This window comes from Mya arenaria, chromosome 2 (genome assembly GCF_026914265.1).
Source record: "Mya arenaria isolate MELC-2E11 chromosome 2, ASM2691426v1".
NCBI lineage: Eukaryota > Metazoa > Mollusca > Bivalvia > Myida > Myidae > Mya > Mya arenaria.
In genome coordinates this window covers 33,016,030-33,033,460 of record NC_069123.1, presented here as the reverse complement: position 1 = coordinate 33,033,460, position 17,431 = coordinate 33,016,030, and the positions used below count along the sequence as shown (strand labels likewise).

The 17,431-nt window shown below is 34.7% G+C and overlaps 1 protein-coding gene across 2 annotated transcripts; it reads left to right on the top strand.

Annotated features, from left to right (window-relative positions):
• Positions 1-5,920: 5,920 nt before the first annotated feature.
• On the top strand, positions 5,921-16,582 carry LOC128242472 (uncharacterized). Of its 2 annotated transcripts, none has more exons than XM_052959639.1 (4): positions 5,921-6,193; positions 11,061-13,908; positions 14,551-14,610; positions 15,364-16,582. In XM_052959639.1, exons 2-3 carry the CDS (start codon positions 11,084-11,086, stop codon positions 14,570-14,572), a joined length of 2,847 nt encoding a protein of 948 aa, XP_052815599.1. In that variant the 5' UTR covers positions 5,921-6,193; positions 11,061-11,083; the 3' UTR covers positions 14,573-14,610; positions 15,364-16,582. The 2 variants fall into 2 exon arrangements, with proteins under 2 accessions (XP_052815599.1, XP_052815591.1); XM_052959631.1 differs by having other exon boundaries at positions 11,061-14,063.
• The last annotated feature ends 849 nt before the right edge of the window (positions 16,583-17,431 follow it).

Genomic DNA, 17,431 nt, shown 5'->3' with positions numbered 1-17,431 from the left:
GTCAATACCTCAAAGATCAAGGGTATATCTGACATTTAAAGGTCATAGTACACATGCTTCCAAGCATTATCGTTATGTGCAACAAGTTTAATATTTGAAAAAAACGATGGACACAAATGTGATAATATATTTATAACATGTGTTTTCTCTTCAAAAGCAGTAAAACAATGTTATGACGTCACCACAATATATATGTATCACTTTATCGAAAATACTTAAGGCTTGCTATTTCATCGATGTTATAAATCAAGGACTCATTTTCCTTCTGTTTTTTAGCCAATATAACCTTGACATTGATCTTACCTACACTACACAAATATCCTTTAATAATATGTTCAAATATCCAAGAATATTTAAGTTATCGATCAAACAACTTGTATATCCTATATTCCCAATCTTGACCAGTGGTTGTGTACATTTTTGGTTAGATTCGACGTACCAGTCGAAAAATACAAAATATACTAAAAACAACGGCGGGGGATATAGCCGTCCTTTGGACTGCCTTGTAGTAAATGATATTAAATAGTTTCAAGTTAAATTGAGGTAACTGAATTAACCTTCATGGAAAAAAGGTTCAATCATATTAGCATAATTTTGTCAAATTTTAACAATTTTGGATCAATTTCTTTTTAATGTTAAGCCGAATAAATTTTCGTTGATCGTTGCGGTTGAAATGTGGTTGTTGGCGCACACATGAGGCAAGTGGTGATCCACTCGGAGATCGTTGGCGAACCGCTGAGGACGATGGTTAACTAAACATAAGTATTTAGTGACAGATGCGCTACTGCACCAAATTGTTAATGTTTGCAAATATGGTTTATGTGACAAAGCTAAATTTGCTTCTGAATAACTATGTGCTCTATAATATTCAATGCATTAATATTGGCCGAATTTAGCAAAATCTTCGAAGAGATCATCATGTTATTTTAGCTAGACTGTCTTTTGCAAAAAAACAACAATTGAGATAGTCTTGTCTTTTTCCTTTAAAATATTGGCCATGGCTTGATAACATTGCGTAACATGCATGCTCGAAACACCTACGCCCTGTTTTCTGTTATAACAGACTCGATTTCTATCATTCATATTCCCTAAATAATCCTAGTGAACTGTATATATGAAATATTGGTTCTTTTGCGGAGTTTATGGTCTATATTTCAGACACGCTACCCTCCTCACCCCGGCTTTACTTAGACCTTTGAACTGTTATTAAATAATCACGGCCTATTACAGGCATACAGAGTAAACAAACAATAATAAAATAAAACGACGAACAACTAATACACATAATTATCATACAAAAAACGACATGAAAATTACTCTCTAAAAATAAACTTAAACAAAATATACATAAAACATGACGTAAGATATTTCGCTTAAGAAAGGTCGTAAAAGGGTAGGTGAAGTTGGGATTCTAATATAATTATCTCTTGAATTTGAATAAAATATTTTTAATGAATTTAGCTAATCTTATTATAGTACAGGTGTCAGTGCTACACAAAAGCTTCTGGAACGTTAATGTGTTTGGATTCTAGAAATTATATTTTTCTATATTTAATCAACTTTTCCTATCTGCATACAACGTGATGGAACTCATCACCAGGGTCATTTATATCACACGATGTGCACTTTTTAAGGCCCTATCAACATTAATATAATGACCACTCACAACACAATCGTTTAAACATCTAAATTTACGTACCTGATAAAACAGATTCGATGATACATTTGTAAGATAGTTTTCCAGCTTGTGTTCTGTTTTAAATCATTTGTAGTCATACATTTAAAAAAAGTGTTAAAGTCACTTAACCAGGATTTCGTATATTGATCTTGCAGAGTCAATTTTATGTTGCTTTTAAATATAATACTTTTTATAAACGCTTGAGAGGGCCAATACTCAGACATACCTAGATTATTTATACACGTTCTAGCTTAACTGTCAATCGGCAACTGTAGACATTATAACATGCCAAATATTCATGAGTTTATATTTCATGGCACAATATTTTTCTGCGTTGCCCGAAACTAACGAACTCCCAACAGTTAAGCATAATTCCCTTAACAGCTAGGATTAACACCAAGTTCACCAAAAACCATAACAGTTGGAACTGATTTGATTTAATAATTAATAATTCAAGTATCGGTTTATAGAATTTAAGATGAAATTAAATAAGTTATTGTGCTCGCCAAAGAGAGATCATATAGTCGCCGCTTTGTCTGTCCGTCCATCCGGCTGTCCGTAAGTTCTTCCGCCCGTCCGTCCAGCAAACCCTTGCCTGGAAAATAACTTCAAAACTACTGATGGGATTGTAATAAAAGTTGTATATAGATCGATCGCAATTAGAGAAAGTGCAGTGCACAAGAACTAAATCATACTATCATGCATATTAATTAAGTTTTCTCCCCTTAACCATTTTCCCCCTTAAAACTAGTGCATTTCCGGGCCATAACTTCAAAACCTCTAATGGGATTGAAATAAAAATTGGTATATGGATAAATGGCATTAAGGGAAAGAGCAGTGATAAAGAACCATAATTCTAGCATGCATATATATGAGGTTATCTCCCGCTAACTTTTTATCCATAATTAGTGCCAGCACATCCTTGTTTGGAAAATAACTACTAATGGGGGGGGGGGTAAATTAAAACTGGGTATATAGATAGATGGCAATGAGAGGAAGTGCCGTGCACATTAACCATAATCCAACAAACTTACTATATTATCTCCCATTAACCATATCTTAACAATTAGTGCTTTTCCATGCCATATCTTGATAAATACTAAAGGGATTGGAATAATAACTTGGTCTTTATATAGATGTCAATGAGTGGAATATTGCAGTGCACAAGAAGAATAATAATATCATGCATATTTGTTATGTTATCGCCCCTTAATCACTTTTTAATAGTTGGTCATTACACACCCTTGTCAGGAGTATAACTTCAAAACTTCAGATGGAATAAAAACAAACTTGGTCTATATAGATGGCAATGAAAAATGCAGTGCACAAAAACCATATTTATATCATGCCCTTTTTATCACTTTGCCCCCTCCCCCTCCCCCCTCTTATCTGATGATTTTGTTTTTAAATTCGGAGTTCGTCCTGGCCACGTCTTTGATATTAGATAGATAGATAGATTTATTCGTGCATATATATATGTCATAGTAACAAACCAAATATCTCATAAAGTTATAACACAGAGTGATTAACAAAGTATTAGTGATGCTATCTATACTAAAGCACAACATCATTAGAATGCTTTGGATACATACGTGCGTTAATAAAGATTTAATTCAATGTGACAAATATATAACACAGGATAACCCATTCAAGTTATTCAACTTATTTCCAATGGGGTCCTTATGACAAATGTAATTATTTGCCCAGATCTCAGTTGTAAGCTTTTTAAATTAGGTTTTCTTATACAAAAATAACATGCATGTACTCTTGACCAATTAAAGAATGATTAAATGTTTGAGATCGAACTTTTACCGTTATAATGCAACCGATTGTTAAAATCATATGACACTTTAGCATAATATGACAAAAATCTTAGAACTGATATGCAATATTAAATGAATAACAATTAATAAAATAGGAAATCTTCCATTTCTGCACATTTCATACCAACAATGAGATGTGATTTCAATTCTTTTTTAAAGTATTCTTATTTTTCAATTCTTTTAACTTTATTGGAAGACTGTTCCAGTCCTGGATTGCTTGATAAAAGAAAGTATTTACTATAAAACTGTCAGCCTGTGGCACTTTCCAGCACTATGTCTACTGTTGTAAGACTGTGTGGATGAGACTAAAGTAAAATGTTCATGTAAGTATGATGGGCATTTGCTATTAAAGATTTTATGTACATGGTTTAGTCGTAGTTGCTTTATCCTATTTTCTATATTAAGCTATCCAATATCATTGAAAGCTGAGACTTTCAGGGAAGTTCTACAATCATAGCCATAAATAAATCTGACAACTTTGTTCTGAGTGACCTGTAATCTGTTCTTGAATTGTTTAGATATACCACTATATATATGTGAATTTCAAATGCTGCTTTTTTATTTCCTTGCTTAAAATTTACTTTAAAGCTGCACTCTCACAGATTAAACGTTTTGACAACTTTTTTTTATTTTTTGTCTTGGAACGAGCCAACTTTTGCGAAAGTCCATGGAAACCAGCTTAATAAGACGGCTGGCAAAAATTAGATCGCAGATTTTTGTATTTAAGTTCAAAAATTGATGTTTTATGCATTTTTCTTAAACCGTTAACTAACGGTTTTGGCTATAAAACATTTATTTTCGAACGGAAATATGAAAAACTACGATCTGATTTTTTGTCAGCAATCTTATATCATTGGTTTGCAGATATTTACGCAAAAAAATTGCTCTTTCCAAGACAAAAAATAAAAAAGTTGAAAAAATGGTAAATCTGTGAGGGTGCAGCTTTAAAATTTAATTCTCAAACCTGTCCATTTATTTATGTTATGATTTTTTCCTACTTGTGTATAATAATGCTACAAACATAAATCTCCTTGCGGCACATTATATTGCAATACCGGCCTTTTCATAGTAACGAGCGTATGGGGAGCATCCATCGTTTCAAGCGATATTCTTGTAATAAAATTATTTTGATAACGCCATACCTCGCTTCCATGTAACAAATAGGAGTAACGAATGTATGAAATAACTGTTTATGGATATCTTTAAGAAGCAAACGTTTTCTAATCTTAATCATAATTGAAAACAAAGATGTTCTTTCTTGATTGCAAATATATTTGTTGGTTGGATAAAACTCACCATCAAAATTAAGTTTCACCGATATATTTAAACTCTTCAACAACATCAAGCTTTATCATAATAACAGGTTTATTTCTCATTCTACTGCTTGAAAATACTGCAACTTTCGTTTTAGCAGAATTTGCAGTAGGCTCAAGACCACAGTTATCTGCCCCCCGTTGACCAAGATCCGGATGTGAATACAGAAACAAAGAGTGCTTGTGTTCAAGTATCAATATTTTATTAAAATTGAATGAAAAAGAAGCAAAAAATGTTCTTTTTGCAGAGAACTTGACTGAATTTGACACTCTATTGCTGAAATTGATAGTTTTCAATGTAAATATTGGAAAAATCATAGCTTGTGGAAGTCCGAAAATTAGTTGTTTGTAGCCGATTGACTCCCTGGCGGAGGGGTTATGTATTTGAACTCAATTTTGACAGTCGGGTCAATGGTCAACATGGTGTTTTCTTGTGATTATATTTTGTGTCTTGAATTGTTCTAGAGATGCCATGTCCTTGTTTTTCAATTGGGGTGTGTATAAAGTCAAAAGCCAGGTTAGTGTCTATATGAAACATATAGTAAAAATAACTGTGGTCTCACGCCAGTAAGATGCCATTTCTGACAATACTCAACAATTGTAACATGTATTAGGGCTAAGGGCTGTTTGCAATTCATTTTCACATTTAGCGAAAATAACTGTATTGCTGCATAAAGTAAAAGAATTTATAACCCCAGGTAAACATCAAAATAACTGGTATCAGCATATGTCTGAATTTCGGATGTTAAAAAGAAAGACGTTCACATTAAGCAGAAATGATCTGAAAAAGATCATAAAGAAATGTTGAAACAAGTATAGGCGAAATATGTTCGTCCTGGCGCACTTTAAGTACTACTGAACGTATTAGATAGCTCCTAATTAACCTAATATACATTTTGCCTTCTAATGAATATTGAATTCAAAATGTTCCTATCAATTTTACTATTTAGTTACTTCATCCATAGCGGAGATTTATCAACACTGTCATAAGTCTTACGGTAATAAATAAAAGAAAAGTAGATCCGTCATATATAAGTGTTTTTGTAACTGCATGGATATTGGTTGTGCGTAACCTTCTGCCAATGGTGTTAAACGTATTTCCGGGTAAACTGGGATGGTGGGTGAAAGAGAAAGTAGAAATGAAATAACAACATTTACACACTAGATAAACCGGAAGGATGAACTGCCATGCTTGTTAAACGCTTTTTAAAATTATTTTTTATTGTATACAACTTTTCAAGTGTTGTTAATTTGCAGGACAAACGAGAAACTTTTACTATTTTCTGCCTTCGGTTTTACACGTTTGACGGGTTATCTGGGAAGATGGACGAAAGAGAAAGGATAAATGAAATAACAGCATTTACACACTAGATCAACCGGTAAGATGAATTGTCATGCTTGTTTAGCGCTTTTAAAATTACTTTTAATATATACAGCTTTTCAGGCGTTGAGAGTCTGCAGGGCAAACGAAAAGCATACATAATTTTTATATAGTTGCCCTTAATAGGTTTTTGCGCTAAATCATTCTAGAAGCCTTTGTCCAATCATTACCAAATTTAATCAGAATGTGTATGGGCATACTATATTGTCCACGTGTGTTAACCTGCCATGTCACCCGAGTCTCAAGTGAGCTATTCTCCTTTACTTATATAATCTACGTGAACTATTGTCCGATCAAAAACTTAAGTAGTATTCTTTGTCCAATGATCACCATTTTTGATCAGAATGTGTATGGGCAGAATATCTCGGTCAGGTTTGCTTACTGGGCCTCAGACAATCCAGAGTTATGAAACATGAATTGGCAAAAACTGTATTTAGAGCGACCGCTCTCTTAACTTATCTAACGTAGTTAGTTAAAAGTTTCCAAACTTGGTGTCCTTAAAATTGGACTGGTGTTTTTTTGCGATGGTTGGCCCTCTTGGTAATGTTTATTTTAATTATTCTATATTGTATAAGTGTATCATAATAAGTACAAATTTATTTAAAACAAAATTAATATGTATATAATTGAACTACGAAACAAAAGCATTTAACACTCTCTTGAGAGCCCCTTGAACATACGTTACATTATACACTGGTTTCTAATCTTAATAAATAGTAGTAAGTGCAGCACTCTACAAACATTGAGCCCTTATGTCCATGTCAAGTGTATCAATTTTCTTGATAGGCATTTCCGGATAGGCATGTCCGATGAATTTTGCCTTACTCAAAAATCAAATTTGGCAGCTCCATGCCAGATATGAGTCACGCGTAACAACGCTCCACTTCTTATTTCTTTTATTGTATGGTTTATGAAAAGTACTTTTGATCGTTTCAATAAAGCCAAATAAATAAATTAGTATCGGAGACATTTATTAAAAATGTTTTCGTCATAAACGCAATTTTAGAGGAACTTTCGTCGTCAACAGTGATCTAAAAATACTACGCTTCCATTCGGAACTCCTCGGCCATTTTTTTCAAAAACAACCTCGGATGTATGCAGGTACATCAGTTGAAGTAGTTCGTAAAATTTTGAATTATATCGTTAATTAAATGTAGTGTTTTAGAGTTGTATTTATTGATATAAGTTTAATTTGATTGCCATTAAATTGTATTATTGCAAACATAATTAAGAATCCCAAGAGTAATGTCACAAAGTTTAACTGCTAAATAAAATTACTACGCGATCTACTTGCAGCGGACTTAAACGTACCACTTTTTGAGTATGTAAACCGTCCAAATACATCCGAGGTTGTTTTTGAAAAAAATGGCCGAGGAGTTCCGAATGACTACGCTTCATGCTGTCTTGCAATAAACAATGTCGCTCGCGCTTTTTGGTGAAATGTACAAGAATGCGTCTTCTACGTTAATGTTTCCACAATGTTTTCACAAATTTATAATTTAAGGTACATGCAAGAAAAAGTATCAATCATGTTTTTCTGGTTCAGATAAAAAAAATCGGTTCTCGGGCACGCTGCGTGGCCGGTAACTAAGCAAACTATACGCGCGTGCCCTCGGATCGGATTCTTCTATGCTGACCGGAGACACTTGATATATCAGTGTGTGTGTGTATCACATGATAAATTACGTCATATATGTTACGTCGGAAGGCAACATTTGCTTAAAATGAAGACTTAAATCAAAGATAACTTTTCTTGTACAACACCATTTTAAATGAAACAAAAGGCAGTCTATGCCTCTTAAAGAGCCCCACATTTGTATTATTACCGAAATTTGATAAAGTCATTAGTTTCATCAAACACTTCGATAAACCTGTTTCCAAAATCATGTTTTGACAGTGCTCCGTCAGACGGCCGTATTTTGAAAAGGTTTGTCGAAGTGTTTGAAGAAACTAAACTCTCAATCAAACTCTGGTAAAATACCAAATGAGAGGATCCGTAAGCGGCGTAGACTGGGCTTTGTTTCATTTAAAATAGTGAAGAAATAGTGAAGTTATCATTGTTTTAAGTTTTCATCCGAAGCAAAATATTGCCTTCGACGTAGCATTTATGACGCAATTTATCACGTGGTATACACACACTGTATATACTATTATTCCAATTGTCTTTTATCTCTATGATCATCAAGTGAACAGTTGCAGTAACTATTTTATCTAGTAATGAACCCTAGATCTGAACTAAGCAAAGTATGTATAAATAAATAGAGCTCCTCAAAACAAAGATTTGACATTTACTATTGTTATTCTGTTACATGTATCTTATACGCACTTTAACAATGAATGACTCGGTAAATTGAACAAATCTTGCCGGGTATTGTGCAAAAGTATCAAAATATCATTTATGAAATATAGCTGCAAAAATATATGTTGTGATGTCTGTGCATTGTACTGGATTGATGATTAAAACGGCAAATATTGTCGATTATGCGATTTAAATCCAAGTTCGCGACTTCTTAAAATGAGAAAATCTTATAACAGTACAAGATTCAAATAAGCCAATATTTCATTTACTGCAACAAATCAAATTTTGAACCTAAAATTTATCCTAAAGGTTATTAAAAAAAATTATAGTCTGCGTTAAAAGCGAAAAATTTAGTTCGATGCACAGAAAAAACGTACTAATTTTAATGCATTAATATGTTTTAATGATGAAAACAAAAAAAGTATATGATTTGTGAACAGATAAAAATTATCAGCATTTATAAATGTTTTTGTTCCCACAAATTTCCCTGTTGAAAAGCGCCAAAATATTGCATTGCATGCTGGGACGTTTTCAGCGTAACATATGACCGTCAATTTCACCCCTATTTCGAGGATAATTTGGGCGCTTTTTGGAAGGTTTTGCAATCTAATTTTTCACTGATCGATGCATGTTTTCCCAAAACTTTGCAGTCCTCAAGTCTTAGTGTAACTGATAGTGTAGTCTTTGACACAGCAGTGAAAATATCAGAGGGAAAATAACATTCTGATAAAAAGCGTAGGAAAATAATACATGTACCATGTTTTTATGCCCCCCGAAGGCCAGCATAATAGTTATCGGACCATCTGTCCGTCCGTCTGTCCGTCCATCCCACAATTCTAACGTGCGAGGGCTGATTCCAGGGACCTCAGTTGGTAGGCAGGTTAGTCATGACTAGCAGGTGGACCCTATTGACTTGAGGTCAAACCTCAAGGGTGAGGTAAGTACCATGAGCTAATATCGATTTCCGATCGATCTCAGTTTAGGTGGGAAGGTTGGTCATGAAAAATAGATAAATCCTATCGATTTCTAGGTCAGTATGTCAAAGGTTAATGTTGTAGTGACATTTGGTTGAAATTCCGTTTCTGATCATTAACTAATTTTTTTTAAGAATGCTGGGTCAAAGAAACCCCAGACTTGGTAGTCGGGTTAGTCATGACCAGTAGATGAACCCTATTGGTCAGTGGGTCAATGGTGTGGTGATCTTCAGCTTAAATCCGTTATGTATTAATAACTGACGAAAACTTGGGCATGGGAACCTTAAAGTTGGTAGGCATTTTGAACTTTTCTACCACATGGATGACCCTTTTGGATACCAGAAGTTCAATACGGTTTAATATAATGAACCATTTGCCTACAACGTTTAATTAAATGTAATCCAGTGCTAGGTTTTTTGTTTCTTTTGTTTACATTATTTAAAGTGTTCACAAACATACAATAAAGGCGATGTGTAATGCGTAAGACCCATGATCCTACCTCAAAGTTTAAGTCGCACTTAGAGTTAATCATTGTAGAATACTGTATATATGCACATATATAGAGTATAGTTGGTCGCGGTTGGTCTGTAGCATTTTATACAGGGAGGGAGTTTAAAATTACTTGTGTTCGGTACGTCAAGACAATGTGTCGCGTGCAAGACCCTCGTCCCTACGTCAAAGGTCACAATAACTGGCTTATTATTATGGAATAATTTATATGCAGTATAGCTGGTTGTGTGCGGGCTGTAACTTTGCTATGCTGCGGGAATTTTGAAATAACTTGCCACATGTGTTTGGTACATAAAGAACATGTGTCAAGGTCACAGTTATAGGCTGAACGATATGGGTTGATGCATGTTATCTAATATAAAGAAAAGGTGATCGTTTCTTGGCTGTAATTTTGTCAGGCATAGGCTATGCCCTTTGTAGTCCCTGAATGAAGGTGTGCATATAAAAATCATGACGTTCATCCGTCCGTGCATCCGACTGTCCTTTTGCTTTTTCAAATTTTGCATTAGATAATAAAGTTTTAATTATGGCAGAAAAATGAACCGATATGTTGCGATACAGAACAGAAGTGATAGGTATCAGTATATAGGGGTTGCCATGTCAGTTTTTCATCTGTATTTACTATTATATGGCAAAGTGGGTTGCCTATTACTATGTATTTAATAGTTCCTTGAAAGTTGTATTCATTGCCACTTTTTCAATCAAATAAATAGTTATGCATAATACATGATAAGCTGAAAACAGTAAAACTGTTCCTAAATTGTAGTCTGCCTAACATCCTACATGTCTAAACAGTTGCAAGCCGACAAGGATACCTGCATACACTACTTATATATAGGATATTTTGTAAAGAGATTTGATGAAATGGTTATAAAAACATTGCAAATGAAATAATTACCATAAACTATTCCTTTTTATTTCAAACGCTGATGAAAAGTAGTGAAATCTCGCATTAACTTTTTTTAAAGTGTTTGTCAATAATACCATCCCAAATATCTTTTTATCTCCCTTTCTATTTATATTTTAGCTACCAGCTTTAAGTATTTCTACATCACATCATACCATGCATATTTTATTTTTAGTCTGAAGCGTGGTCTGATTAATCATGGCTGACGATGGAGGCTCAGAAGACAGCCGCATGCAAAATAACGATGAACAGACTAAAGAAGTGGTTCAAATTCTGAAAGATATAAGGGCTAAACTCAGTGATAACAGAAAGGCCCAGCTTGATAATGAGGTCAAGCAGGTTACCAAAGAATGCACAGAAAGAGGGAAACTGAGTTTAAGAATAATGTCAGAATTCATGAAGAACTTTGTAAATGCTGTGAATGTGAAGCTTGGTCTACGCTTTGAAACAATGCAGGAACTTATCCGAATATTCCTTCTTTGCTGGAACAAGCAAGGATTGTCAGAGACCATTATGAAAGAGATTTACGGTGAGGATAAGAATGAAGAAGATGAGGTTGATGGACAAGATGAGGTTGATGGACAGATGCCAGCTGAAATAAAAGGAATGGATAGTGATGCTATTGCAGTGTATGCTAAAGCTTTGAATCAAGGTTTTGAAGAGGTCCAAAGGATTCGCCTGATGGTTGTTGGCATGTTTTCAGTTGGGAAAACCTCACTAGTAAATAATCTGGTTGAAGACCTTTCGAATAAAAAGGAAGCACACGTTCCATTTGAAGATCAGTTTCCACCAAGTACAGAAGGAATAGATGTCCATTTATGTCTAGTTGATAGGGATAATCAGTGGAGAAAACAGAAACTTGCGAACAAGTCTCGAATTGTTGATAGGATTAAAATGTCAAATTTTGATGAGCACTATGAAGAACCATATGTAAATGGGGTAGGTGCGGGGCATGGATACCCAATGGATAATGATAAAGAAACAATGGTTAACACAGTTGTTCAAGACGCAGAGGAACCGCCGGAACCGACTGCTGCCTATACGTTAGAAGTAACAAAGCAAAGAGTTTTAGAAAGGAAAAATGAACCAGAAATAAGGGAAGTTCTTGAACAGTTGACAGAAAACAAGATTGAATCGAATAAAGATGAAATAGATGCCCCAAAAGGAGTAATCACTGGTAAAGAACCTCTGGTATCTGTTTGGGATTTTGCTGGGCAAAACCTTTACTACTCGACCCACCACTTTTTCCTGAACAAGCGCTCAATCTACTTGCTTTTGATGAATATGACGAAAGACCTTAACACTAATATTGAAGAAAGTGACTCTTTTTGTGGACTGTTGAATAAAAATTTCACCTGCTTGGAAGCATTCAAATTTTGGCTTAACTCAATTCACATGTATAGTTCTATTCACGATCAAGAACATGAAGTACAGCCAACAGTCATTTTGGTTGGAACACACAAAGATAAAATGAAATGCAAAGAAGAAGAAAAGGAAGACAAAATGAATGAATTTTTCGAGGAAGCTTTAAAATCATTTATGAAAAATAAGGAAATTCTACAACATATACACGCAAAAAGGTTTCTTGTGAATAACATTGCAAAAGGAGATCCAGTGTTTGCTGAACTCAGAGCTGAGGTGAAGATGCTGGCTGAAAAGCAGCATTACTGGAATGAAAAAAGCCCGACAAGTTTTGTTCAGTTGGAGAAGTCTTTTGATAACATGCGTGCAGAAGGCAAGGAGCTGGTGTTTTTGTGTGATATACAAGATGAAAACATGAACAATATAAAGCCTGTTGATGAACGACAATTGCATTTGTTTCTGGAATTGCAGCACCTGTTTGGAAATATCCTACACTTTGATACAGCAGAGCTCAGAAAGTATGTAATACTGGCTCCCCAGTGGATTATTGAAGCTTTCAAATGTTTTATAACCCATAAACGGAAGAAGTATCGGAAACCGGAACAGCTAGAGCTCTGGAACGAGTACAAAGAATATGCTATCATAAAGCCACAACTGATGAAAGAAATCATAAATCGTAGCCAAGACAGAATCAGAATTCATGGTGAAGCTGTTGTAAAGTACATGGAACATTTGAACATAATGTCAAAACCTGTCTTTATTGAAAACTTCGGGGAGGAGGAGGCATTGTCAGAGATGGCTGATGAATGTTTTGACCGCAAAACGAATGTTGTTGGAATACCAAGTTACAATTCGAAGATGCATGATTTTCATATTGTTCCATGTCAGCTGAAGGTAAAACCAAAAGAAAAGAAAATTGAAGAACTTACTTGTCCAAAGAATTGGGAAACAACTCCAGCGCTGTGTTTTGTCTTCAATGACAATTTCATGCCTCCAGCCGTTTTTCATAGGCTGCTAGCTGCTTGTATTCGCAGCTGGGAAATTGCAAAGCAAAAGGACGACGGTAGAGAAGAGACGCTGCTGTTCAGTGGGATAGGAGTTTTCAAAACTTGCAAACGATCACAATTGCGACTGTGGTATATTGACCACATTATTTATGCCAGAATGACATTCATGCGAAAACAGAAGCAAGAAACAGAAGAGGCGATAGACAGATGCAAATGTCAGTATGTTCGCAGACAATTGCATAGACATCTTATGGCAATCCTTGGACTACTACCGAGATCAAAATATATCACAAAGACTACACCTTTCGAAGAATACATTCAGTGTCCAGATTTGAACAAGCACAATCATGGCCTGTTTAGAGTCAATGATTTCATAATTGATGAAAACATGAGCTGCAGCGAAGACCATGATGCCAAGGATGCTCACTTGATTGAAAAAACAGTTCTTCAGTGTTGGTACCACGATGCATTAGAAGAGATGGAAACAATTAAACAGAATAACTTGGGGGATTTAAGGGTTCCTGCAGTAGAGGAATTGCCAAAAATAGCAAGAGGTCTTGCAGGTAGCAAAGAGTTTTGGCTGTTGGGTATAGAACTGGGCATCTCTCAACCAACCATGGAGCGATTAAAAAAAGATCATTGGAATGAATCAAGGTCTGTTTTCATATATCATGTGTTATATGAGTGGAAACATTCACAGGGCAAAAATGCAACTCTTTCAAGTTTGAAGAGGAAGGTCTTTGCTGTCCATAAGAATTCAGATATTGATCTTGGCAGCATTTTCAGATGCCTTGGGACAAGAAACCAAGGTATTATATTGCTAGTTAGTTATGATGTTAATAATATCCGCTTGTCACAAATTGTATACAAATTCAAATTTCTGCTTATGAATGACATCGTTTTCTTAGAATTTTTTTATATGTAGCAAGCTTTAGTAACTTATTTCATGAACCATGCAAAATTAGTATTTCTTGATTACCATACAGGTATTTCCAAAACCTCTTAAGTATGTAAAAACTACACAAATTAAACCAATTTATTTTTGGTAATTATTTAAAACAAATCATGTTCAAAATATTCAAATAAAACTTGATACACATGTGTCCAGGGATAGCATGCACATGCAGGCCCATAAATCGGGCCTTAACAATTGTTTAGTTATGCCCCTTGTTGTACTGAAGAAGCATTGGCTCAGTGGTCTTGTTTCACCACACTTAGTCTCATGCATTATTTTACCATTTGTGTTACATCATTGTGACATGTTTTAACGGAATATTTATGCAACATGTTTTTCAGAAGAAACTGGAGATCAGGATGATGAAGCGCCAGAGAGCTCTGAGATGGACACATAAACTGGTGAGTAGGGACTTAGAGCAATATTTCTATTTTGGGTCTATTGAAACAAGGTGTCTCATATAAAACTGAATTAATACAAGCACATTTATGAGCTTCAACAAAGTTATGATAAAAAAAACGTTTTTTGTTAGTCTGTTTTACGAGAAAGAAATGTCAAGATATTGTCATAGCCGTCGACATATTCAGGATCGGCATCGTTATGTAAAACCTTTCAGCTTGACCTTAACTCAAAAACAATATAATCAAACTAAACTTGGTAGCCCTGTTGTCAATCACGGTACACATAATATACGTCAAGGCACAGAACACTTGATGGAATCATTGTTAAATTATAACCCTTGTTTGACAGAAAAATATACATCTATATGTCATCAATCAAACAAAAAATGACTTTAAATCATTCTTAGGTCTTGATTGGTTTATTTAACAAGAATATATAAAAATAATTAATAAGCAGCTCTTATAAGGCTGGTGTAGTGTGAGTCTGGCGTTGTTAACGATTAAGATGTTTTTCTCTTTTCCGGGATGGGTTTAGATGGTTTGCAACAATTTAATTTAATTTATTATTTATGAAAAGCAGTAGGACCGGAAACTGAAAACCTCCGTCGACATGCATGTTTTCATACCAACCTTTGCCAAGATGATATCACTGAAGTTGTGTCAAACTAACTCTTTATCTGCCTTTTTCTCTTATTCTTCATCTGATATTCTGTTATAAAATGTAAAAGGTATATGTTATGCCATTTGTTTCAGGAGCTCTAGGCACTTCCGACTAAGTTACGTGGGAACAGTAAACACAGTTGTGTAGACTCGTGAAAAAAAACATTGCTGTGTCGTGTTCAATGTTTGTATTGGCTACAAACATAACATTTTGTCTTGCTCCAGTTAAAGAGTAGTGAAAGTGGTATAAGAACTCGTCAGTCTGTTTGACAGTTGGCACATTCATTCTTTTGCTATTGTATATTCTGTTTGTGAATTGGCCAATATTTTTTTCATTTGAATGAAGGATTTTATTCGTATGTCATTATGCATATAGAACCACCACTGATATGGGTATCGGTACTTGGTTTTACAGGAAGTTGCAGAAGCAGGTTTGCTACTAGCAGCATTCATTTGAAGAATGTTTTAAAAAAGGGACTAAATTCTCAACTCGCTTTTTGTGATTTAAATTTATCTGTACATTACTAGCAGTTTATCGATTAGTTTAATTTGAAATTATAATCATATAATTGTATATATTTGTTATATTGGTTTGCCAGATTAGCAATGGGATGCTTTGTACATCCGGTTTGCAATGTGATGATTAATATTTAAGCTTTACTATATCAATGCTTAACGTCGTGGGGCATGTAGGTTTGAGAATTTTAAACGTAAAAAGGTATTGCCAAAATATAATCCAATTTGAAAAGCTGATAATGACACAAAGAGTCAATAAAGATCGCAGTGGTTAGCACACTCGCTTCTCACCTACGCGACCCTGGTTCGATTCCGGGCCTTGGCGTATGTTAGGTTTGTTAAGTGGTCACCAAGCCGGAAAAGTGACTTCCACCGGGTACTCCGGCCCAACCTTTAAGCTATAAATCAATTTTTGAGACGTAAACAATGGTATTAAATAATAGCTTATTGGCGTGAAAACAGTCGGCGGATTATTAAAGACGGGTTAGTAGAAGAAGAGGCAATAAGAAAATAATTATTTGTATCGTTTTTGATGTTTCAAAAACTGTAGTTTATTGTGATTATTACAATTACTCGTTTAAAAAGAATTGTCATTGAATAGCCATCAATATGTATTATTTCATTCTCGTCACATTTAAGTTTGACTTTAAAATGGACGTTCTCGGCAAGTTCTGAATGATGTTGCTTTAATTGTTCAACAAAGTGGGCATATTAATGTATTAAATGTGTTTGAATTACTGAGACAATTTATAATTGTATATTGTACGGAAATAGAAATTATGAAATAAATGTAATAGCGAATAAATGTTACTAAAATATAATAGTTTTATATATATTGACTATTTTAACCGAAAAAGGTTTAGATAAAAACATGAAAATAAAACCTGAACTCACTGGAAATCGAGTCTTTCAATGCTTAAAATTGAAAAAAAATCTCGACCCCTTTCCCAGCCCACCCCTTCCGCGGCCCCAATGTCAATTCCCTTCCTACGCGCCTGTATTTGTCACGAATTGGCTTGTGTTCAAATAATAGATGCGGTCAATCATGTACAGTTATCGATGGGGTCAGTGGCGTTATGTGCATCTCTGCATAACACACGGACACATCAACTGCAGGTAGTTTTTAGCCTTTTTTAACTCAGAATTTCAATGTTAAAAATGCAACTGAATAGTTGACCACATCGTGGTTTTGGTTTTGATTTCTAATTTACCTTTCGGTGTTTCTTTAGGAAAGTGAAGAAGTTCCTCTTTGCTAATAATGAGGCTGCAGTAATGACACTTTCATTTATGTATGTGTCTAATTCTTCATCGTCTTTTTTGGCAATCGTACAACAATAGATCTTAATAAATGACGATTGAGCGAAACCGTTATTTTCATAACTAGTACTAGGTCTTGTCAAAGCGTTTTTGTCATCCCCGCGTGTGATGAGCGATACATAGTTGCGCGTGCGGTAGTGCGTCCATCCTGACTGAACCTGTATGTACCTTAAATATCAAGGTCACTCTTAGACGTCTTTAATAGAAATGACCCTCGGATTGTATTTTTAGGATTAAAAAAATAATACATACAGTCGAACCTTGCTATGTCGACGTCGGATAAGTCGACTTTCCGGTTATGTCGACTTTTTTCCGGTCCCGAATTTAT